Source organism: Epinephelus fuscoguttatus, linkage group LG3 (genome assembly GCF_011397635.1).
Source record: "Epinephelus fuscoguttatus linkage group LG3, E.fuscoguttatus.final_Chr_v1".
NCBI lineage: Eukaryota > Metazoa > Chordata > Actinopteri > Perciformes > Serranidae > Epinephelus > Epinephelus fuscoguttatus.
The window spans coordinates 35,548,109-35,572,672 of record NC_064754.1 but is presented as its reverse complement, the minus strand read 5'-3'; the positions used below and the strand labels follow the sequence as shown (position 1 = coordinate 35,572,672).

Below are 24,564 nucleotides of genomic sequence, written 5' to 3'. Positions count from 1 at the left end.
GAGACTGATGCATAAAAAGAAAAATCAAACCTATATCTAATAAGCTTCATCGATATGGTCAATGCAAACGCAGAGCTGGAGGCTATAATATAATTTCAGCTGTGAATGCAACAGATTTAATGCAGACACATCTATCTGCAGAGAAGTGCCTTTTCTCAGTAATATGATTTCATTTAGCAGGGTCATTTAAGAGGTCAAAGTTCACTTACGTTCTTCCCCACGTCATCCTTGGAGCTCATCAGGTCCTCCATCTCAGCACGGAGCTGCTTGTTAAACCTCTCCAGTTCTTCTTTGGCCTCCAAGGCCTCTTCCAGAGCTCTGGCCATAGACAGAGCCTTGGTGTCCTTCTCTCTGGCCTCAGCCTCTGCACGGTCACGCTCCTCAGCATAACGAGCTGAGATGGTCTTCTCTTCAGCCAGCAGCTAGTGAAGGCAAACAAACAATGGCCTTCAATGACACTTACATACATCTGAACTCAATCTATCATTTCATTTTTGGCAGTCCAGCGTACCTGGTCAAACTTCTTTTGTTTTTTTTCCAGGTTGGAGACGATCTGTCTCTGGTGGTCCAGGTCAACCATCAGGTCGTCCAGCTCCTGCTGCAGCCGGTTCTTGGTCTTCTCCATTTTGTCCATGGCCATTGTCTTCTCTTCCAGACGCTGGTTGGTCAGCTCTACGTCCTTCTGGAGTTTTCTCTTCACCTCCTCCAGGCCCTCCATTGAGCCCATGTCCTCCTCAAGCTTCTTCTTTGTCTCAAAGAGCTGCAGGAAGGACATATTTTCAAAATAACATTTCAGCACGTGATCATCTTGCTTTGTTGTGGTCATTGTGGCGTGTACGGGCAAAATAGGCAGCAGTACTATGTGCAAAGTCCGCAGAAGACAACTGAAAAGATGAGGCAAATTAATGAGCTGTGTGATTTGTGAAGCTACTGACAGAATAAACAAGTTACTTGTAACAGAAGTTTATCTTTAAAATTTCAGTTCCCCACTGAATCATCTACCTTCAGACATTTTCACTTCATGTAGTTTTTAATTTCCTGCAAGGCCTCACTACTTTACAGCTGTCTGCATGCTGCTCTACACGTCACCGGCATGTGTTCACAGCTGGTAAACAGCTGGAAACTTCATCCCGGCCCTTCTCTTGGCACTTGGTTGAGCAACAGTGGTACCTGAAAGGTGTGCCTGCCCACCTCATGTGTTTGTGTGTCAGACCTTTAGATTTGTGTAAATATCTACATACATGTGTGTTGTACGTGCTGTACATGTTTATGAGACTTACTAATGTTTGTGATTATCAGTGCCCGTACCTGAGAGTGCACCGTCTGCAGCTGTTTCTCCAGGTTGCGTCGTGCCTCTTCTTCCTCCTCCTGCTGCTCCAGCAAGGTGTTCTTCTCCATCTCCAGCTGGCGGATTTGGCTGCTCAGGTTCAGCTTTTGACGCGTCTCCTCCTGGCGCAGCTCCTACACACCAGAAATGATGATCAGACCAAAGAAAAGCAGGGATACATATTTGTTAGTATAAAATATCCCTATTGAGTGAGTAATCACAAAACAAGAAGGTAAGGTGCACTTTCTGTCACACACACTGCATGCTATGGCTGAAATGGCACCATAAAAAAACCTGTTGACTGTGTTGATTTGTTTTCTTGAAATCATTCTGTGTAGCCTCATTACCATCCTGGTGTTTGGACTTCAGACAAAATTATTGTGAAAAATATTTAACACCTTTGTTACTTTTGCAGTTATTCTAAATAAAGTTTCCTGTAGCTTAAAACTCTGCTCATGTTGATGCTGTCTTCTGTACCTCTGAGTCCTGCAGTTTGCTGTTCAGTTTGTCGACTTCCTTGGCCAGTTTCAGGCTCTTCTTCTCTGCCTCCTCCAGCAAAGCAGATGCATTGTCCAGCTCCGTCTAACAAAAGACACACCAGGTTATGAGGAAAACACAATAAACTAATCCAAAGTGTGCCATGAATATTCCCATTAAAATATTCATTGGATTTCTAGAGTAATGTGGGACTACACAACTTAATTTCAAAGCAGAACTGCCCCAAAGTTGCTTCTCTGACCCCTATAACTGTCCATGCAGTTATTTACCTGTAGTTTGAGTGAGCGTTCGGCCAGCTCTCCCTTGACCCTGTCTACCTCAGTGACCCTGGACATAAACTCCTGCAGCTGGCCCTCCAGTTTCTTCCTCTTATGTTCAGACTCTGTCTTCGCCTGCTGCAGGCTCTTCACATCACAGGCCAGCTCTTTGTTGTCGCTCTCCAGACTCTGCTTGTTCTTCTCCAGGTTGGCCTTGAACTAAACAGAGTGAAATAATGGTTTTATATAGCTGTAGCATCTTAATTGTGAGTGTGATTTAATTTTGTGTCTACACATCTCAGAACTGATGTAGACTGATGAGGACGAGCCCTGTAAACATAAGCATGTACGACTCACTCACCCTCTTGGCCTGTTCCAGCTGTTCGGCTAGCTCTTCCAGCGCTGTGGCGTGCCTCTGTCTCATATCCTGGATCTGAGCCTCATGGTTTTTGGTCTCCTCATCGATGGCCTTCTTCAGCTCTGCCACCTCTTGCTCTCGCTTGGACCTGGAGTTCAGACGCAAGGGAGAAGGTTTAGAGGAGAGGACACCTTCTAAGATACAATACAAAAGTATCTTAACATGCAGGGATTATTGGTACTGTCATCTTATTAAAATCCCAGTTAATTAGTCACTAAGAACTTGAATGGCTCCGCGACCCACTTTTGAACCGTGACCCACCAGTTGGGAACCACTTCCCTAGTACTCCCCATGACCTGTAAACAGACGTTGGTGTATAAAGTTGCTGCAGTTCCCCTTTATCATCACTGATAAGCTTTTAATAATCACCGGAGCTCCTGCTGGGCTGCGGTGGTATCCAAAGTGTCCTCGAGCTCTGTCTTCAGGGCCTCAAGCTCCTCACTCAGATCCCTCTTTAATTTCTCAGCTTTACTTCGACACATCTTCTCTGACTCCAGGTCCTCCTGAAGCTCAGCCAGATGGGCCTGCAGCTCCCGAATCTGCTTCAAGGCGTTGTTCTTCTGGACGGTCTCCTCATCACTCCTGGTTGGAGACACCAAAGAACACAAGTCAGTTTTCTGGAGACATATACAACTTAGTCTTCCTCATAATGAAAACAGTGAAAACATCCTCAGCTTAGACCTTCAGCTAGGGATCGGAATTTACAACAATTTATCATACACCAAATCATTATCTTCATTTTTTTTAATATTTAGTTTTACCAAAAGAATCTTTGAGGATATGTTGGTCCTCAAAAAAACACAGGATAAGCAAGAGTATGTTCCTGCACACTTCAACTCCTTTCAGGCCGCAGACCTTCACCTCTAAACAAACAAAAAAACCTTCTTTAGCTCCTCTAAGTTCCACAACCTCCACTGTTAATACACACTTTACTTCAACTGCTTTGAGTGTTTACACTACTGCTGCCACTTCACATTCATTTCTTTCAGGACTTCCACTTTGATTTGACCCATCCAGATCAATTAATAACCTGCACTTTACCTACACATTTCAGCTCCTTTCAGTACCTGAATACGTTTAGCACCTTCACTTCAACAAATACTTCCACTTAACTCAGAGCTCACACTTAAACTTTTATCAAGGACTTGTATCTTGACTGCCATATCAACCCGTTCAGTAATTAATTTTCAACAGCCACTTAAACTTCTTTCAGTTGTTTAGTTTCAACTGAATATTTCTAGGAGCAAGCAAAAATAAATTCTTCTTTTTTCAGCAAAAGTACAAAAATGCAGAAATGTTGATTCCTTGAATGCAGTTATTCGAACTTCTATTGTCTGTGTATGTAATGAGATGAACATGAAAGTCTATGATGTCATTTTTTAAACTGAAATGAGGCCACCAGTGCACACAGGGTGGCAGTGTGGTCAACTGTTCACTGCTGAAGCTTTCCCCATAATGTGTGTGTGTGTGTGTGTGTGTGTGTTCTCTGTGGGAAGATGAACATGTTAATGAGACTATTGATCTGTTTGCTGCTGGACGTGAAGCCAAGTCAAATTCATGCTGGCTTCAGCGCCCCTGTAACATTCCTCACTTACAGCGATACCCACTGATTAAACACACTGAATGTAATAATGACTCGGTTTCATAATCAAAATGATGCCACAGCGTTGATTAAAGGCACTAATGACTCCCATATAAAAGTCATTTTCCAAAATAACATCATAGAATTGTTCTCAGAATAGCTGCTGAATTTAAAATGGGGCTCATCAAGTTAAATGAATGCTTAATTATGTGGAGCTGTGACTAAACTGATGATTTCTGCGTGTGAAATTAGTGAGACAGACCAGCGACCCCTGTAGTCTGGATTATTAGCTTGCTGCAAGAAGGAAACTACTGAGAAGTCACATTAACCTTCAGAGCGACGACCTCCACAGCTGTTTATCTCATCTGCATGCAGTCTTGTGACAACTAAATGGGAAAATAATTAAATATGACACCAAACGTGTTGCTCAGAATATTTTCCCACTGTGTGGAAAATCAGGATAAACGGAGGATCGAGCTAAATTAAGGACATATTTTGTTGCAGGGTACGGTTGGTAAGACACGGGTCTTCTAAAGCCAAAGCTGACAACACTTTTCATTATCATTAAAGACAAAAATCTCCTGACCGTAAATGCGGCCTTGTTAATAGTCTCTGCTCCACTGTGAAATGACAGCCTGATTTAGTCCAGCTCTTTACTCCTTCATGTGGAAAAACGACTGCAAAGCCAGGACAGAGAGCATCAATCAACATCAATTTGCCTGTAATCAGACACAGCTGCCTCCGAGATGAAAGGTCTCAGACACAAACACTGCAGCTGCAGAGTAGAGACGGACTGAGGTAAGGGGAAAGACAGAAGAATAGTGTGTATGTGTGCTGAGACACGAGCTGAAGCAGCTTGTGAGGACGTTAGCTGCTTCAAGTCAGAGTGCAGAGTTGACCCAGTGTTCATCTCTGTGGTGTAACATCTATTTTAGGTCTTGCTATTGACTTGGAGTGCAGTTGTCATGGAAATAGGATGTGCTGCACAAGTGAGAGGATATGTGTGAAGTTGTACATCACATACTGGAAATGAGCAACACCGCTAACAGTGAAGGTTTGTTGTGATATGAGTCCAGAGGAGTCTGCCTCTCAGTGGCTGTAAGAATACACTTCAGCGTACTCGGTCCTTCCACATCAGGCTTTAGATATCTGTCAAAACAATTCATCGACTTTCTGCAGTCATCAATTCAACAGATGTTGAGCTGAGACAATATATGTATCATTGCAAGGCGCTGACATTTGGACAGCTATCTTTGGACTTCCAGTCAATAAACAGCCACTTAATAATAAAGGATATAATTTGCTTCATTGTTAGCAAGAATTTATAGAGTATTAACATAAGAATATTAAAGTAGAATACATTTAGCTCCCTCTAAGGAAACTTTCTGCTGTTTTGTCAATATTTTCATGTTTGGATTCAGTATATTAGTGTTGTTTTTTTGGCAGAAGGTGACTGTTACAGTCAGTTGTGACACTTGTGTGAAAGATTTTAATGTCTATCCCGAGTTCCCCTAGGATTTTTAACAGCAGCGGTGCTTAAGTGAGAGTTTCATTTTGTGCTGCCAAAAAACATTTAGCATGTCCGCTGACCCATGATGGGCTTTAGACACATTTTTGTTTATGTCGAATATGTTCAATAAAATGCACGAGGGCAGATCTAACATTTGACATCTAGTGTTTTAATCAATACTGTGACTCTAACATTGCTTGAAAAAACAACTGACTGTTAACAAGTACGACACAGATAGAAGTCCAGTTGCAGAAATCAAATCCTGTTGAAATGCAGATAATAAAGAGCTGATATCCATAAAGATGCCACGTCGGTCATGTGGACAACACAAGACAAAACAAAGCGAAACGTAAACACACACTAAATGCTGCGAATCAGCAGACTGTATCGCATCCTCTACAGAAGCAGTGCGATGTGTGTGTGGTGAGTGAGGAGAGAGAAACGGCGTGTCTGCACTCAGGTTCGCATTTTTACCCTACAGTTTTGAACTGAAGCATTTATTGATCACACAGTTAGGAATAAACAAGGAACAGAAACTCAACCAGTGACAAAAAGAATAATGGAAATTGACTGTGACCGAACACCGGGGGTGATTTCAATGTTTTACTCAGATATAAATGCAGAAAACATTGAGAAGAACATCACAGCGGACCAGAGTGAGTCCATGAATGACACAAGTTAACTTGCATAGTTTATGATTTTTCTGTAGAATATAAAAAAACACTTTTATTTGGGTTGTTAAGTCTGGGACAGTTAAAAGTAGAATTTGGAGAAACTGGAGCTCTGCTATCACTGACCTGGCCAGAGCAGCCTGCAGCTCCTCCTCCTTCTTGCTCAGTTGGATCTTCAGCTCCTCTATTTGGGCCTGGAGCTCAACAATCTGGTCCTGCAGGTCAGTCGTCTCAGCATCCAGTTTGCGTTTAGCCTTCTCCAGCTCCTGCCGCGTTTTCTCCTCCTTCTTTAATCGCTCTAAAGGGAGTTGCAATCGCATGAAAAAGATTCATTAATAAAATGCTGAATCAAACAGGCCAAAAACTGTTAGAAAACTAAACTTTTGGTTGCAGTTGATCTCGAGAGGTAAACGGTCACAAGTTAGCGAGGGGTCATATGAGGCACAGAGAGGTCACACACAACGATAAACCACAAACACTTAATTGCCAACAGCCTGACACAACTAATGGTAATCAGATTAGCTGCTGTGTTAGATGTCCGTGTGAGTTTTTTAAACTTTCCCACACACCTTTGGACTATTAAGTGCGACCCCACACTTAAATCATAAAAACAATGTTGCTTGTTAACTTTTCAGAATGTATAACTGACAATAAAAAACAGGAAAAATATATTTTTGCCATTCATCAAATGTTAATCATTTAAAGATTTTTTCTCTTTCTGAAATTCATTCATATTTTTCAGTGTAGCTGGTTATTTGTCATGTTTATACAGTTTATCTTACATACAGACTACTGTAAATTCGTCTGGACAGTCACCTACCAAACACGAACTAGTCATGGAACTGATGTGACGGTGGCCATCTGTCCTTTTGTGTCTGTTCTGGTAAAGGTTTCCTATTCATGGAGCCAATCACAGTACCTCACTGGAAGTCAGAGTCTCTCACCTTCCAGGTCAACCATCATCAGCTCCTGCTTGTTCTTGACCTTGCCGAGGTTCTTTGCTTTCTCCTCCTCTTCTGTCAGCTGGGAGGTCATCTCACCGATCCTGTCCTCCAAAAGCTTTTTCTCCTGTTGGGTAAAATCAAAGTGTAGGGTTAGACTGGAGGCTTCAAGACACAAACATACTACATGGATGTAAAAAGGTCAAAATACACAATCTTTTTTTATTAATCACTAATGAACATGCATCATCACCTTCTTTTAGGTATTTCTGATGTTGTTTAATGCATCATTTACAGATCTAATCCTCTCACCTTAAGGAACTTGGAGTTTTGGTCCTCCAGCAGGAGAATGTCCTCCTCCATTTTCTTGATCTTCGCCTCGGCTGTCACTTTATCCAGCTGCAGCTTCTGTCTTGCAGCTTCCTCCTCATCGAGCTGCTCCTCCAGGTCCTGCAGAGAAAAAAACACAAACACATTCGCACAGATAAAGATTGATAACCCATTCTAATGCGACACAGTTGAAGTTTATAAAGTGAAGTTTAACAGCTACAACTCTTTAAAGCCCCTGAACACTCGTCTCTAAATCATAAAAGTATTTCTCTATTCTCTATTAAATATTTATGTATAAATAAGCAACAATCAAAGTAAAGAATAAAAACACCTTAAGGTATTATTTAAGAGTTTTACACTTATCAGGGTGGTCTAATCAGATCTGCGAGACATGGACGTGAACTCCCTTTAACTTCAGTACATAAATGACAGGAAGGCTCTTTAAAGGTTCAGATGAGGACAGTGTTGATAGTTTACAATGCTTCTGAAAGGCAGGTATTAACAGCATGGATGTCAGCATATCAAAACAAAAAATGGAGAGAGATGTGTATGTATAAGTTTGGTTTAAATATGTGAGGATATAAACCTGGATGTGTGACTGCATCTTCTTCTTCTCGTTCTGCAGGCTCTGGTTCCTCTCCTCCTCCTCCTCCACCCTCGACTCCAGGTCATGAAGGATCTCCTCCAGCTCCTGCTTCCTGGAGAGCAGGCGAACTCTCATCTCCTCGGCCTCGGCAAACAGCTCCGTCTCTGCGTGGAGTTGTTCTGCTAGAATATTCTTCTCCTCTACGAGCTGGAGAGAGGAGGCAATTTGAGAAAAACATCCAGCCTTCTGAGCTGCAACATTGATTATTCAACTGTCAGTGCTACAACAGCTTGTACGAGGTGAAATATTTACTCTGCATCACAGAAGGCAACCTTACCTGTTGGTGTTTCCTCTCCATCTCCACGAGCTCATTCTCCACCTTGAGCTGTCTCTCCTTGACCTTCACCAGCTCCTCATCTTTGGCTTGCAGCTCCTCCTCCTGCCTGGTGACCTGCAGCAGAGGCTTCACCTGAGAGAGAGAGAGGGAAGAACAAATAAACCTCTGCAGGATGACTGCATTTTAACACTTTATAAGACACAGAATGCAACTGAATGTCATTTTTATGGTCGTACAAGTGAGGGACAACCAGTAGTGACAATAAGGCCGACAATTATTTATTATGAATGCACATTTACTGACATCTTTAATCACATTTTCTTAGTACTTCCAAGCAGTATGTTATTCCAAGTAATATAATTTATCAATTAACTTGACCTGGATCCTGATAAGCAGGAGAAAACTGATGGATGGATGAACTTATTACAGGATTAATTTAATTTAAAGTTTTGCTAGGACTGACTCTTGTCAGTCATGATTAGATGAGCTTACTCGCTACACAATCTAGTAGTAGTAACAGTGTTTCCTACAGGTCTGATGGCGTTGACTCAAACTCCACAAAAGAGTATTGTGGCCCCCTGTTCTTTACAACCTACTGTCTGTCTCAGGCTACCTTGTAGATTATAGGTATGACGTCTTTTAATAGCCCGCAAACACATGCCAAAAAAAATAAAATAATAAAAAAAAAGTTACTGTGTAAGACAGGCAAGAAAAATCATTCAGTTTCAGACTTCAATACCTTCTAAGGCCAGCGTTCAGTGTCTGTTAAGACTGTTCAATACCTGCAGATATTGTGCTCTAATGAGCCAGTGAAACAAAAATAGATGAACTCGACAGTTTATTCTTGACCTTAAAAGACCAAATCAACAGTAGCTGACAAAATCATCTCAAGGTCCACTTATCCGCTCGTTCTGGAGATTCTGACTGCATCACGTGGCCCTCATCAGGAGCTGGAGTTTCCTCAGTTGCCATAGAAATGTAGATGTTGAGACATTTTTGCAACATAAAAATTTAAACACCTGCATTTCAAAGGAAACTGAGCAAACTCTGTCAAGAGATTTTTAGTTTTCTCTGTTGTCTGTTTAGTCCTTTTTTAACTGGAGAAACGTTCGAGGCATCCAATCACTAGTTTGTGAAAATGCTCAGATCATTGGGTGAAGCAGAGATGTGGAGCTGTGTATCATCTGTGTAGCATATATGAACTATATTGTTGGAAGAGGTAGCTGTCCGGTTCTTACCTTGGTGAAGAGCCGCCACCACTGCCAGTGTCGCAGCTTCAGGTAAGCAGCGCAGTTCCTCTGGAGGACCTTCAGAGCACTCAGCTGCTGCTGCTTCTTAGCAAAGGCCCTGAGTGAAGAAAGAAAGAGTAACAGGCGACAAATCAGTGTCTGGGTACAGCAGTGTTTTTAAAGTCGTAGGTGTTTTTGGAGACCAAGTTTGGGCTGTTAGTGTACAAATGAGCTGTAAATGCACCAAACTTTTTCCCTCATCATGCTGCTTTATGCACTAATATAAATGCTAATCACGACAGACGCTTCAGTGCTTGTGATTGTTTTGGATGCGAATTTGAACTTCTGGATATGTTGTGCCTCAGATTACCTCTCGGAGTTTGAGTACGGGATTGGCATTCTTAAATGCATCTTGAGTATCCAAATGCTGATATATGTTCATACGTAAGAAATCTATAAGACAATCTAGAGATCTGACACTCACTTGCGTGCCAAGTATCCACGGCAAACAGACTGGAAGTAGATGATGATGTCAGTGATCTTCAGATCTCTCTCCTCCTCCAGGTGAGCCAGAACCCCGGTTCTGAAAAAGATCTTACTCTGACCGATACGAAACAGGTTGGGGTCCAGCTCCAGGGCTCGGATCTATAAAAGGAACATAAGCAGTTGTTCAGGATTTACCTCTGTAGGCAGGGTGAAATTACATTCTGATTTAATATATTTAAGGCATGTTAAATTTAAGGCAGTTTGACATTACAATCAAGTGAGTATTTGTGTTCAGGTGTTTCCACCGCAGGAACTTTTACCCGGGGACTGACAACCTTTTCAAGAACTAAAGAACAAAACCTGCATCATGCAGCTGGATAGCAGCAAGGGATTCAATAAGAGAGAGGTAAAGAAAACAAAGCCAGTGAATGAAAGAGATAAAACTTGATATTAATGTGTAGCAGAAATAAATAGCCATCAACACTCAGCAGATCACTGTGGAGACAGGTGCTTGAGTTTACAGTTTCCTTTCTTTCTTCTTTTCATTCATCTCTCATATTAAACTCAAACATCAGAGTCATGCAACAATTAATACAACAAACAAAAGAATAACTCTGTGTTGTTGTGTTTCAAACACTTGCCCTCATTCTTTAATTTGTCATGGGTCTTATTTAATAATCATCACGGTTCTTCAGATGCAGTGGAAAAGCAAAAGGGACTTTAGTTTCTAAGGTTTGTTCCTCTGGTTCTATTGTTCCTCGAACCTTTTGTTTGAAAAAGCCTAATAGTTTCTAAATTATGGCTGCTCAGCAGAATATACAGTAAGTCATTGTTTCCTGTGTTGCAGTTGGAAATGGAAAAACAAAACAAAAAGCCCTACCATTCTCTCACAGGCTTGTTTCCCATCCATGAATCCTTTGGGGATAGCGTTAGGTGTCAGGATCTCATATCTGTGAACAAAAGAGAACATTAATATAAGCTTGTCCTCTGTGAAATGAAGTTACAGAGTTCAAAACGCCTCTTCTTTTGTTTGTCACCTCTGTCTGAATTCCTGGAAGACGATGCGGTTGGGGAAACCCTGTCTGCAGATGCGAATCCCCTCTAGGACTCCATTACACCTCAGCTGGTCCAGGACCAGGTGAGGCTCCAGTTTACCAGCCTGAAGGAAAAGACAAATACACATTTGTACACTACACTTCAAGAGTTTTAATGCACAATTTCTGCTCTGCTCTGCTCTACAGGGATAATCAATGATAATGACAATATAATGAAAAAAGTTTCAGGTCGCTCCCTTTCCACTGCTTGCTGCTCAGCTTCTACCAACTGAATTTGTAATAATTGTTTATTTACTCTTTTCTCGTGGTTGGGGATGATGCAGCGCACAAAGTTGGGGTTGGTGTTCCTCAGTGTGGCCATGAGCTTGGTGAGTGACTCCTTGTAGAGCTGTCCCACTGTACGAAACATGCCCTTTTTTGTTTTGTAGGTGGCACCAAAGGCTGTCTCGTTCATCCCTGCCACCTGGTCCAGGCCCACGATACGGTCCACTGGAGGGAAGACGATGGAGAACTGGTTAGAGCGAAAAGACTTCATGGGGATAAATCAAACAGCAGCAGCAAGACAGTGACATTAGGTGGCTACATGAAGTGCAAATGGATGGAAAAAACATTACACACTACGGTCAAACAACAGCAGTCTAACAAAGTAGCATTCAAAGTCTACAACTAGCACTAGCTTCTACAGATGGAAATGGAGAGCATAGCCTATCTACTCCTGTGTACATACAGGGCTCTTATGTTGTGTTACCATGGTGGGATGCTTTACTCACTAAGCACTAACAATGTTACACTGCAAGAATTGAATGGCTCTTCTCTGGTCCTAGTGGATGAATGTTGATGCTTGATGGAAGCTACATGAGGGCTTTTCTGCATTTTACTGCTCATTCCACAAAACCTGCATCAGCACAATGGCAGTAAAAGCATCTCTTTTCAACATGTTTAAACGTAAGAGGTAAAAATATTACAATATAATGGTCATAACCAATATTAAAGGGGCACTCCAGTGTTATGTATTATGTCTAAAACTGCAATGACTAGCTAATTAACTGGCAAGTCAATCAACAGATAATAAATTGGCGACTATTTTGATAATCAAATAATAACTCAATTAATCTTGTGGGTCAATTTTGCTAAACATTTGGTGGTTCCAGCTTCTCAAATGTGGATGAGGATTTGCTGCTTTTCATGTTTTACTGTATCTTTTGTTGGATAAATTTGGGTTTTGGTCTGCTGGTTGTACAAGACAAGATAGTTGAAGATTTCACGTTGGAAACTGTGATGGGCATTTTCACAGTTTACAGATGTTTTGTAGATGAAACAACTGATCAGCAGTTTAATGAAAACAATTGTTAGTTGCAGACCTAATACTGTCTTCTGTGGCTCTGCACAGAGCTTTGTCAAATGTGAGAAAATGACACAAGTGACATCACAGCGTCATTTCTGCTCAGGCTTGGAGACAGAGACGCTGCATTGCAAACTGGGGATGTCAAGTTTGACATGGCACAAAGGAATACAATAAATCAAGCTAGTCATGACAATTACAGCTCAAGTCATTGCTAGTTTTGGTCCTTTCGTGGAATTAGAAAAATAAAATACAGAATATCACCATGCTGATCCACTGAATAGCAAATCTTTTTATAATCTAGCAGAGGGTTTATTCTTGAAAAAAAAAAAACTTGACAAAATGACACAGCACAGGAGTTACAATTTAACACTCAATTACAAAATATAAAATAATACACTATATCACTTATTAATGTCAACTCAATTAAAGTTACGAGCATCTGATGAGTCTCAGACTGCCTGAGTTTAAACCAAGGTGATGTATGGACTTTGTGTCTAGACCCTCCACACTGACGTCTGAGCTCAGAGCCAAAACAAATACCAACATCTGCTTCCAATTCCCCGCTACTGTGATCCTAGCAGGGCAGGGGGAAGGCGGGAAATTAATGTCATTAAATTTTCTTCAGTCAAGCTTCAAATCTTTAATTTGCTCGTGGATGTATCACATCGCAGAGGAGGGGCAAAAACAGACCGCAAACTGCTGCTCTAGATCCTAAAGCTTCAGGGCTATGGACCATACGAAGATCACGAGACAACCTAAAAAATACTAGGACACTAGTTCAACTAAAGGGAGATATTGACTGCATTCTACTTTAGCTTATTTATAGGCACTACTGCTTTTGGCTGAGACAAGAGAGCCATGCAGCCTGGAAGCACATGGGAGCCACTGTAGCTATGACAGACACAGCATCGGCTGAAGCATGAAACAAACAGCCAGATCTGGGCAAAAATATACCAGTGCACTGTCAAGAGGTCAAACTGCTTGGAAAGCGCTTACATTTAGCCGACCAAGCACCCCGAGCAGCTTCACAACCCAAAACTGTTCAATTTCAGCTATTATTATTTTGGCCCAGGTCTGCTATAGCACGACCCATTCATTCACCTGCCGGGTCATCCAGACTAGTGACATTGTCATAGAATGAAGCCCTTTGAATGGTCTGAATCTCTACAACACAGAGAGAGAGACAGGAGGGGGAGGGGGTGTTACATTGACTCTTAGAAATCATAAACGTATAGGCCTGGGTCAACAAGGCAGACAGCTGTTGTTAGTAGGCTTGAGTGAGAGACATACTGACATGATTGTTAACTGAAGCAAATCAATACATACTGAATGAATCTTAAAGGACGGGTTAGTAAAATTGATCAATTCTAGTATCTGGCACCATTTCAAGTGTTTAGAGAAAAGAAGGTGGCAGCTTACCATCTTTCCAAAGTTCAGCCACAAACTTGTCAGTTGACTGGTGTAGAAGTGTGGCCACATTGTCATTCAGGGGGTCCATGTTCTTCATCAGCCACTCATCTGCCTTGTAGTCAACCTGCAGTAAGCGAGTGACACAGCTCAGATAAGTACAAAACTAATAACACAATTATAGTCTGACTAAGCCGATGCAATACGACTCTGAACAATCTGATAACAACACACTGTTTTTTTTACATTATCAACATTTTTTGATAAAAATCCCTTTAACTTGCTTTCTTACAGGATCTAAAGCAGGACATTTCTGTACTTCAGTTCAGTTATCCGTATATTCCGAGGAATGTCCCATTGGAGTGAAAGCCCATTTCGCCAACAGATCGTTATGACAAAAACAAATGCCCATGGTGTTTTTTGTGCCTAAATCTAAGCAAACATTCACCACAGCATTGCTGATAAATGTAACATATCCATGGTTTACAAAAACAAACAACGCAAACATTGGAAGTGTGTATTTTCAGAGAAACTAAATTTCGAAACAATGGGCGTTTGTTTTTGGGGATAACAGACTGCTATAGAAATTGGCTTTTGGTCCAATGGGGCATTTTTCGGAACAACGGGGCATTTTTCGGACCAACAAGGCTGTTGGAACAATGGGCAGTCCCCTCCAATAAGAAGTTTGCTACATATTTTAAAAGAAAGCTAAAAACGTACCTCTTCACATTAGCCTATAACTAGCTATGGCTTTCCTGATGCAGGCCTTCATCTCTTTTTCTGCACTTTGTTTTGCACTTGTGCACTGAGTCACTTCTTTTGAAATATTACAGTCTACTTGATTTTATGCTCTCTGTTTTTTAACTTTATTTTTATAATTATTATTAAGAGGGTTTTCTTTTCCATCTTAAGTTATACATTCTATGTATTCTTTTTTCACCTCAATCGTTACCTTATTTTTATTAAATTATTTAATTTTCCATCCGATTTTGCATTAATTATGGCACTTCATCCCTGTTTTTATATTTGCTCTTTGTCTGTATTCATGTGGAGCACTGGGTGCATATAATTTCTTTCTTTTTTTTTTTAAAGATTTTTTTGGGCATTTTTTGCCTTTAATGGACAGGACAGTTAAGTGTGAAAGGGGGAGAGAGAGAGGGGATGACATGCAGCAAAAGGCCACAGGCTGGACTCGAACCCGGGCCGCTGCGGCAACAGCCTTGTACATAGGGCGCCTGCTCTACCACTAAGCCACCGACGCCCCATATAATTTCTTTTTCGTAAAGCAAAGTCTATTATTATTGTTGTTATTATTATTATCATTATTATTACAGCAAATAAATGTAGCGTAATTCAAATGTCATATCTGTTGGCCACACAGCTGATACTAATATAATACCTTTCATAGGCTAATATTGGCTGGCATATGGGGAGAGGACATTTATCAGGGTTCAATCACAGTAGTTTACGACATTAGATTAAAATGTTGTGATCTTCATAAACATAAAAAATAATCAAAAACATCCTGGTATAATGCATAACTAAGTAAGCCCCATAAAGCTTCTAAAATATATGTTCTTGAGTATTTCAAATGTCAAACTGTAAAAGACTCATTTACACATGACAGCTGTGAATCAAGTATCTTATTATGAGAATTAAGTCACGATATGTTTATGGAGACAACAATACTGATTCAACCTCCATGCATAGTTATAAGGATCTGGATAGAGTTAAGAGCTCGAAATTCTTACGCAAAACTTTGCTGTGACACAGATATATTGTTATCTGCTGATAGTGAAGGCGAAAATACAGAAAGCATTTTTTTTTGTAGAAAGCACTGACATGTTTGTCCATGTGATGCATCTATGTAAAAACAACAACAACAACAACAACAACAACAACTCAAATATCGATATAGTTAACAGCCTTAAAAATACAGAACTGGCGGGGGGGTCTAACTGCAGGTCTCTCAGGACCCCTAAACTATGTGGTTGTGCTGGAGGTCATTTAACAGAAGAAGAGGAAACATAAGGAAGAAGTATTTGCACAATGGTATCAGCTCTATAAGTCTTAATAGCTCTATTAATGTTAATACCTTTGTAACTAGCTAGTCTAGGCAGATTATCATGGCGACCTACGTCAAATACTGACTTAATATACTGCACAGGCCACAGCAGTGACTCAGACTGCATGTGTGAGGTAATATTTTTTGTGCATTTACAACATTTGGCTTCATGTTGCTGCACATTTTTCTCCACAGAGTTCTTACAGTTCAAATCTCTGAGTGTCTGACTGATCATGGAGTCTAACGACACAGTCCACATAACGATAAGCAGATGTGCTTCTCAGCAGGTCTCCCTGCAACACTGAGTTCTATTACATAACACCACTCACGACATACCAGTCCACTCCAATACAATCTCATATAAATCAAACCAGGACTCAGTATTTCACTGAAATCCCACCACAGGAGAACCTTGCGTCATTGTTTTATCTGAGAGAAGACCGGTAGCAACTTTTCACTTGCTGTTTAACTTTTGCAGGAGAAGATTGGGGAAGAAAAGAGACGTATTGGACAGAACGAAAATACAGTAAGAAGCAAGGGAGTCATATACATTATGTAATATGGAGGTAAAACAGAACATTCAGTCCAGTGCATGCGAACCTTTCAGACATTACCTTAATTAAAAGGTATGTGTTAAAGTACCTTAGAAATTTAAGACAAACTAAAGCAACTGAAGGAGCATTCAGCAGCAATGAAACATTAGTATTATGATATTAGTTGTATCAACCTTTAAAGCTGTGACTATATCAATATAGTTCCCATTTTTCCTATGTGACTGTCTTGGTGAGTGCTTTGTAGAAGAGAGACTGACCTATGCTCCAAAAATAAGCTCCATAAAATGAAAGCTTTATCCTTCAGTAACCTTTCATTTCCAACGAAAACCCGATATTTTTTCTTTCAAAACACATCTACGGTGTATTCAAAGGGTGGGTCCATCTGCGTTCTTTTGCTGGTCTTCAAATGGAAATGCCCACTTAGCCATCAGCAAAAGCAGTGACGTAGCTAATAGTGGCGATCGATAATAATAACTAAAAAAGGTAAGTTAGTTTAGACTTTCTGAAATGGGGTTGTATTGTACTGTATGTTCTTATCCGTGGTCAGTGTAAATATTTAACGGCTTTATCGCTGTCTTCAAAGCTACGAGACTCCACCGACAAAAACGGTAATTTTACCTCACAGTGCTTAGGAGTTGCTGGACTAACACTGCCTTGACCTGTTGTTTAGTTTTTGTTTTTGTGTGACTTTTGGATCCAAACTAACATGGTGTTTTGCTTCTGTGTTGGTAAGGGGGATAGGGGAATGTAGCCTATTTGGAAGATCGATAACGCATACATCTCAAAGAAGGATTGGGTCAGTCACGAAACGGCAAAGGTGGAAGGTTTATGCAGAAACCTCGCTCAGGTCAGGTGGGTTAACACTTTTGGAAGGGCTTGGGAAAATTTTGATACTAAAACATATCTACTTAATCAAAATGTGCATGTTTGGATTTAAATTCATAAGGAAATCTACTGGGCAGCAACAGAATGATATAAAAACCTTAAAAAAAGCAAAAAACATACACAGAAACTTGCTGAGAGATAAAAAACAAGTGTACCCTGCCGGCATAGTGGATGATGCAGAAGTCGGCCTTGTCTTTGAGCTGGCGGGGCCTCTGGAACTTGGGGTGTGTGCCCTGCTCTTGGATCAGCTTGTCTACAAAGGTTTTGTCTGTGGCCTTGGGGAACCAGCACTCTTCATCCAGAAGAGCCAACACCCCGGGAGGGTTTGCCTAAAACAGGACAGAACAAAAGACTTTAGAGAGAGTAAACTGTAACGACATCAGCAAAACAACAATTTCAGGTAGTTTGTGTTTAATAGATGGGAGCATTGTGGTCAGCACCTTAAACCCCTCAGCCACCAGGATGCCCTAACAACTTAAAGGCATAATTAATTTTTCCTTTCCATTTTAGGTAGAAAAATGTATTACATGGTTAAAAAGAAACCTAAATAATTCAAGAATAAGTGAATTATTGATACGAGCTAATCATTCACACTGACCGGCCTCTCAATGAGGTCGATGCAGGGCTGCAGGTCAAGACCGAAGTCGATGAAACTCCACTCGATGCCCTCCCTCTGGTACTCCTCCTGCTCCAGGATGAACATGGTGTGGTTGAAGAGCTGCTGCAGCTTCTCATTGGTGTAGTTAATACACAGCTGCTCAAATGAGTTCAACTGTAGTAGGAGGAGAAATAAAAGGAAGAGCAATAGTTTTACTAAAAAGGTGTGTAGATGACAAGAACTTAAAACCTCAAATGTAGACAACAACAACAACAACAACAACAAAAACAGACATTATCATCAACTGTACAAAACCAAAACATTTCCTCTAGGCACAACAGGACGAACTCTCTTCTTTAAAGATGAAAAGACTTTAATCCAAACCTGGAAAATCTCAAAACCCGCAATGTCCAGGATGCCGATGAAGGAGGCACCCTGCCGTTTGGTTCTGTCCAGAGCTTTGTTAATGCGATGGACCAACCAGCGGAACAGACGCTCATATGTCGCTTTAGCCAACGCCTCGACTGCAAAGTCAGCCTGGAGGGAGAGAGAGGAGAGGAGAGTGGGAAAATAATGTTTAAATAATATGAGGAGCTACAGAGCTGACATGGTAGAGAGCGAGGACAGGCAAGTTGGGTCTTGAGTCAGTAAAATTTAGACACGCTTTCAGATCTTCAGTGGACAAATGGACTCAAACATTTTGGCAAGGCTGTGTACCGTTAATGTTCCACATGCTTTCTGAGTCAGACTTGTATTAATATCTAAAACAGTTGAAACAAAAGCCATATCCACTGAGCTGCAGCCAGAACAATCAGAAGTCTGTAAGAGTGCTGCACTTTAAATGAATGATTCATAGTCAGGAGACGTACTTTGGAGTAGTTTCACAGAAGATAAAACTAACCTTCTCTTGTGCCCAGTGCAATATGAAACGAGGCAAGGTATCAGTTTTACACAGCAAGTCTTCACTCTTACGGCCATAAGTCTTCAAATGATTTTAACTTTAGAGTATCTCTTTACTGATGAGTCTTAAGACAACAATACCCATGGTGCTCAGTGACCACTGTATGGAAAGGAAGCTTGATTCTGATTCAGAGCTATAAAAAATTCAAAATCCAAGGTTCAAGAGGCTTTACTGTCAATTCTACAGTTATGTAACAGGCATACAGAGCATTGAAACAACATTTCACTCTGAATTGATCCACAGTGCAGACAGTGCAAAAGGATAGATATAAAATATCTATCTATCTATCTATCTATCTATCTATCTATCTATGTTGTGAAAATATATCTTTAGCTTCCGCTTATTCTTAGCGACAGAATTTTAAGCTTTCTAATTGGATGTTTCTTACTGAAATGCAACTTGGGAGTTGTAGTTGACTCCTCTCCTATAGAAGACCTTTATAATCCTAAAGATTCAAGATGGACAGCCAAGATTAGTAACACCAGTTCAGTATCTGACCAAATGTCTCCCCTTCTGTTCCTGAGATATGACATTGAGTAATGGCCATAAAAGTGTCTTTGCAGAACATTATGATGTCACATTGAATCTGACCTTTGACCTTTTGGATATAAAATGTCATCACTTCATCATTTTATTCTGGCAGACATCTGTGTGAAATTTTGTCACAATTAGCATAAGAATTCTTGAGTTATGGCCAAAAACATTTCTTATGGTCACAGTGACATTTGACAACCAAAATCTAATCAGGTCATTATTGATTCCAAGTGGACATTTGTGCCAAATATGAAGGAATCCCCTCAAAGTATTCTTGAGATATCGTGCTCACGAGATTGGGATGGACAACCCAGCAGGAAAATGCCTCTGGCTATGGATATCGCCAGCGCAGAGGCAAGAAAACAGATCATTTCTATTGCAGCTGCTATAATTAGTACTGATGATTTAAAAAGGTAGAGTTGATACCTATCAAAGCCTATAAAAAGTGCTCCAGCTTCACTGTGAAACAATGTCTCTGCAGAAAATACTACTGGAACCCCTGGTGCCCGAAATAACTCCTCCAACCACGCAACTCCATTACTTCATAATGAAACGACTTAACGAACGACTTAACTTAAAGCTATAGTGCGTAACTTCTACAGGTCTGTAAATGTCCATTTCACCCAAGCCAGTAGAGGAGATGACACAATGCTGATTAAGCCGATCGGCTCCTCTAACATCTCGTGGTATTTTTCAATATATATCATTTTTAGTTTGCGTGTAGACTGGCGACATTCCCGCGCTGGCGCACAGGAAATGCTTCCTCACAACAAGAAGGGAGGGGGAGGAAGAGCGGAGAGTCTCATAGCAAGAGGTAAAACGCAGGTAGAAAGAGAAAGCAACAAAGAAGCGGCCGAGACACGGTTCAGAAGTGGATCCTACCACAAAGAAAAAGCCTGGACGTTCGGCTGAAGGTCTATTAGCAAAGAAGGAAAGTGACCGATGGAGAAGGCAAACACGGACACGGATGTTACCTTGCTGCTGTTGGATAAGTAAGTGACTTGGTTCATAATTATATTATGAGTAGTATGTGTTGCTGTTACATGTAGTGGACCTAGTACTTTATTATTTTCTTGGAAATGGTGCTATGAACGTAATGTAATGTTAGCAGCCTGGTGTTCGCCACATTGTGTAGCATTGTGTACATGGTGTGAAGCGAGTGTTACTCTGTGTACGGTGTGTGGCGACTGTTGCTCTGTGTACATGGAAGTGCTGCCGGCTTATTAGTTGTAATAACACATTATCTGCTGGGAGGCGACAGAAGTTATGCACTATAGCTTTAAACTGGAAAAGACCTACTTAAGTTACACGACTATACAATAGATCATCATTGTTACTAAGGATCTTATCTGGCAGCAGAAGAGTATATACATCATGTTAGCAAACTGACCTGCTCTTTAGTCTGTGCTTTCTGCACGTAGTCTCTTCCCACTTTGATCCTCGGGGACAGGATGGCTCTGGTAAACTCCATTACATTCATACCCAGCAGATGACACAGCTTCTGAGCAGCTGGGAGATGGAGAGCACACAATGGGAAAAAAAAAGCTGAATTAAATGAGAATAAAAAGAGGCTACGATAGGACATTTCAAGCAGTGTATTTGGCCAGTATCTGTACCTTTAATTACCTTGTCAAAACAAGAAATAAAAGATTGAGAAATTTGTTTTTGTTCTTCAAGAGTGATTTGATAGAGATGACAATCTTTCCCTGAATTATTTTTTACAATTAGGTAATTGAATCAATATTATTACAGACCTCTCTATAAGCCACAAAAACTAAACTTGCCTATTTGACAATTACTGATTAACATCAAGACTCATCACAAATCTTTCAAAAAGGTTTTCTTTTGAAATGTAACGAGGAAAGAGTCATATTTTACATGGCTGGAGTTTGTGGAAAACTAGAAAAAGCAGAATCCAGTCTAGATCAGCCAAGTCTCACTACTAAAGAAAGAAAAAACATCTGCTTCAGTTCTGGATTCTGCCTGTCACATTTGGGAGTATCTGGCCGAGCTGCATCACTGGCATCAGACCCATTCTCTCTCCCTGTCTCCCTCATTTAAGTGCCAAATATGCAGTGCCACATGTGGAGGAACTGGAAGGCTGTGCCCCATTTCCTTCAGGAGTAAATCCTCACAATAATGTGGCTTAATGGCAGGTTGACAAGGCTTGGGGAGGGAAAGGACATAAATCACCAGTTCCTCTGTTCTGTGGACGAGGACGCAGTGTGAGGGAGGCAGGAAAAGGTGAGGAGAGTATATATGGCAAGAGGAAAAGGAGGAGAGTAATGTGTTGACCTGTGAGCTCCAAGCTACGAGGTTATGAAGCAGATGTAAAAGGATTGTGTGTGTGTGTGTGTGTGTGTGTGTGTGTGTGTGTGTGTGTGTGTGTGTGAAATACCTACCAGTATTATCAGGCATAGAGGCTTGGTCAGAGTTCCTCTCCTTCTTAAAGTTAATGTTACCAAACTGAAGCACTGAGGACACCACTTTCAGCATGGCTATATATAAAAGAACAAAACAAACAAACAATATTACTACATAAAGACACCACTTTAGCATCACGTGGATGTGTTTAAGCAGTGAAACTGACAAAAACGCGTTGGTTTCATAGTCATGGAGGTATTAAGAGAGGACCATGATTACATTTTTATGTCACTTGATAATATCAATTAAAAAAACATGATAAGCACTTTTTAACAAACCCATAACACCCAAAGAATTAAAAAACACTGAATATCAATCTCTTTTGATGCATGCAAAATCATTTTTATACCAAAATCCCTCTCATTTTTCTTGTGTAAAATATCAAGATATTTCTGAAGACTTCATCATTCATCCAATCCAATATGATTTGGGGCTACTGGCTAACCCCGCTCATCATACAAAGACATCCTTGACTATTAACTCTTGTCAAAGGTAGCAAAGCAATAGAACAGCATGAGGCATGAAGGCAAAACCGTTGTTTACATTTCCAGAAGAGGATGGTTGGGGACCAATATATTAATTTCTCACCAGTCCCTCGTGTGTGGAGGCCAGCAGTCCTTTACAGCTTCATAAGTTCTGTTTTACTAAGTCATAGTCACTTCTGAACGATTTGATGAAAACCCTTTTGAAATAAAACACTGCCCACATATTTTGTTCACTCTTCTCACTGTCACTTCAACTTCTAAAACCATAAAATCAGAGGGACCTTGATAAGTAATTTTAAAGTAATAACCTTTTTACGTTTGTGTTAGTTTTATTCTGGTGTTATGGTAAACATACCCAGAATCTCCTCATGGCCAAAGCTCATGATGTGCATGGCCTCCATGGTCTCCTGGAAGTTGTCTTTGTCCTGCTGGCCCGGGATTGGGATGTTACCGTTAGACAGGAAACGGTAGTTGTTGAATCCTTCCAAAAGCAGGTCCGCTGTGGAGAGAAATGTGGTTAAAACATTCAGAAGCATGGTTAAGATATTATTCTTTTTTTCTCTTAAGGTAAAAACTTCTGGACCAAGTGAGCCCTGGGTTTTAGTAGAACTGCTGGCAATTCAAAGTATGAATATAAATTATGCAATGTGATCATTTATCCTGTTGCAAACACAGCTTATCTTTTACTTAGTTAAAGGAATATTTCACCTGCAAAATGACCATTTGTATATTTCTTGTTTGTTTAAGTAAATAAGTATTCCTTTCAACTGCCAAAATCAGCTATGGTCTAGAGTAACAACAGACAAAGGGAATAAGAAGTACCTTAACAGTGTAAAACCTCGGTCTACTTACATTTGAGGTGCTCTCCCGCTCCAGCCAGCAGCTGGTAGAAGATGTGGAAGGTGCGCTCATCTTTGGCTTGACGAATAGCTCTGGATTTCTCCAGTAAGTCTGAACCAAATGGTCAAAGAAAAATCTGTGTGGTGGGTCAGTTTGATGTAGAATAAAAACCCAAAACTTCAGTGTTCCAGACACTTTCTAGTGTACAGGTCAAATTGGTTGAAATATTACAAGATCCAAATATAGTGCCAACAAATTTCAATAGCATGCCATGATGAAAATGTCCTGTTGGATTAAGTTTTATGAGTGCTTCCAATAGACACTCTTGGCTACTCTCCTCCTTGTGAACATCTCACCTACAATGTCTCATATGACACGCACAATGCCACATCATTTCTAGTCAACTGTGTCAAAACAGGATACAGGTTTCAATATTGGCTCCAACGATGTATCCGGTAACATCAAAGTTGATACGGATAAATTTCCCCTGCAGAGATGAACATAAGATAAAAACTCAGGAAGTGCACAAGACAAGATACACAGAAATCAATTGCTAACATAATGACTGTGTTCTGCTGTAACACACACTGAGGCCTCACAGTGAGAAACATCTGATAGGTTTAATGTTTATAGAATAATATCCTGGGAGTTGGCATGAATTCTCCATATACATGAACACTGATACACATCACCTACAGAATAAATTACAATAAATACATTATATTAGAGGACCACAATGGAAATAAGCCATACATCTAACTACACTGCATTTTTAAATCTAATAAGTATGCCATTACCATTTGTTATACAGTAAAAAGCAATATTTTAAATTGTAAAATGACGTTTTAAATCAACCAAAATGATATTCATTCTGTTTCCAACATAACTTTATTTCCACACACTGGACTCACATCAGCACAAGTAAATTTTAGCTTTTTTTTGGAAAAGACATACAGAACATGTGAGGTCTGTTCCTGATCAAGTGAAATGAACACTGTGGTATTTTTTACTATCTAAACTGACCACAGAAAGTTGCACTTAAGTCATTTTATGAGGTAACGCAGTTATTTAGTAATTAGAGAATGCCTCTTAAATTTGGCAGATTAATTCACCACATTAATGCTTAGGCCGAGACTTTCCTCAAGGCCCTTTTTGTACATCACTATCGAGAAGTGTACTAAGTGGAGTTGCCTCCAGTCTGAAAGGATCCAGTACATCAAAGGCATCATTAATGACTAG

General features: G+C 40.5%; 1 protein-coding gene across 6 annotated transcripts in view; it reads right to left on the bottom strand.

The window, feature by feature from the left end:
* LOC125884505 (myosin-10) overlaps positions 1–24,564 on the bottom strand; it is a 79,705-nt gene that overhangs the window by 9,015 nt on the left and 46,126 nt on the right. For 5 of the 6 annotated variants that reach the window (XM_049569601.1, XM_049569603.1, XM_049569602.1 and 2 more), the window contains 26 exons: positions 23,749–23,812; positions 23,338–23,436; positions 22,841–22,984; positions 21,979–22,074; positions 20,967–21,085; positions 18,466–18,618; positions 18,082–18,255; positions 17,639–17,812; positions 13,992–14,106; positions 11,523–11,716; positions 11,210–11,331; positions 11,053–11,122; positions 10,171–10,331; positions 9,696–9,804; positions 8,458–8,589; positions 8,121–8,327; positions 7,517–7,654; positions 7,208–7,331; positions 6,390–6,561; positions 2,870–3,082; positions 2,444–2,588; positions 2,095–2,301; positions 1,805–1,909; positions 1,309–1,461; positions 512–760; positions 210–422 (listed from right to left, as the gene is read on the bottom strand). In XM_049569601.1, coding sequence (XP_049425558.1) covers positions 210–422; positions 512–760; positions 1,309–1,461; positions 1,805–1,909; positions 2,095–2,301; positions 2,444–2,588; positions 2,870–3,082; positions 6,390–6,561; positions 7,208–7,331; positions 7,517–7,654; positions 8,121–8,327; positions 8,458–8,589; positions 9,696–9,804; positions 10,171–10,331; positions 11,053–11,122; positions 11,210–11,331; positions 11,523–11,716; positions 13,992–14,106; positions 17,639–17,812; positions 18,082–18,255; positions 18,466–18,618; positions 20,967–21,085; positions 21,979–22,074; positions 22,841–22,984; positions 23,338–23,436; positions 23,749–23,812 — 3,852 coding nt within the window. Of the gene's footprint in view, positions 1–209; positions 423–511; positions 761–1,308; positions 1,462–1,804; positions 1,910–2,094; positions 2,302–2,443; positions 2,589–2,869; positions 3,083–6,389; positions 6,562–7,207; positions 7,332–7,516; positions 7,655–8,120; positions 8,328–8,457; positions 8,590–9,695; positions 9,805–10,170; positions 10,332–11,052; positions 11,123–11,209; positions 11,332–11,522; positions 11,717–13,673; positions 13,737–13,991; positions 14,107–17,638; positions 17,813–18,081; positions 18,256–18,465; positions 18,619–20,966; positions 21,086–21,978; positions 22,075–22,840; positions 22,985–23,337; positions 23,437–23,748; positions 23,813–24,564 lie in introns of all 6 variants that reach the window. The other variant, XM_049569607.1, reaches the window with a different exon arrangement.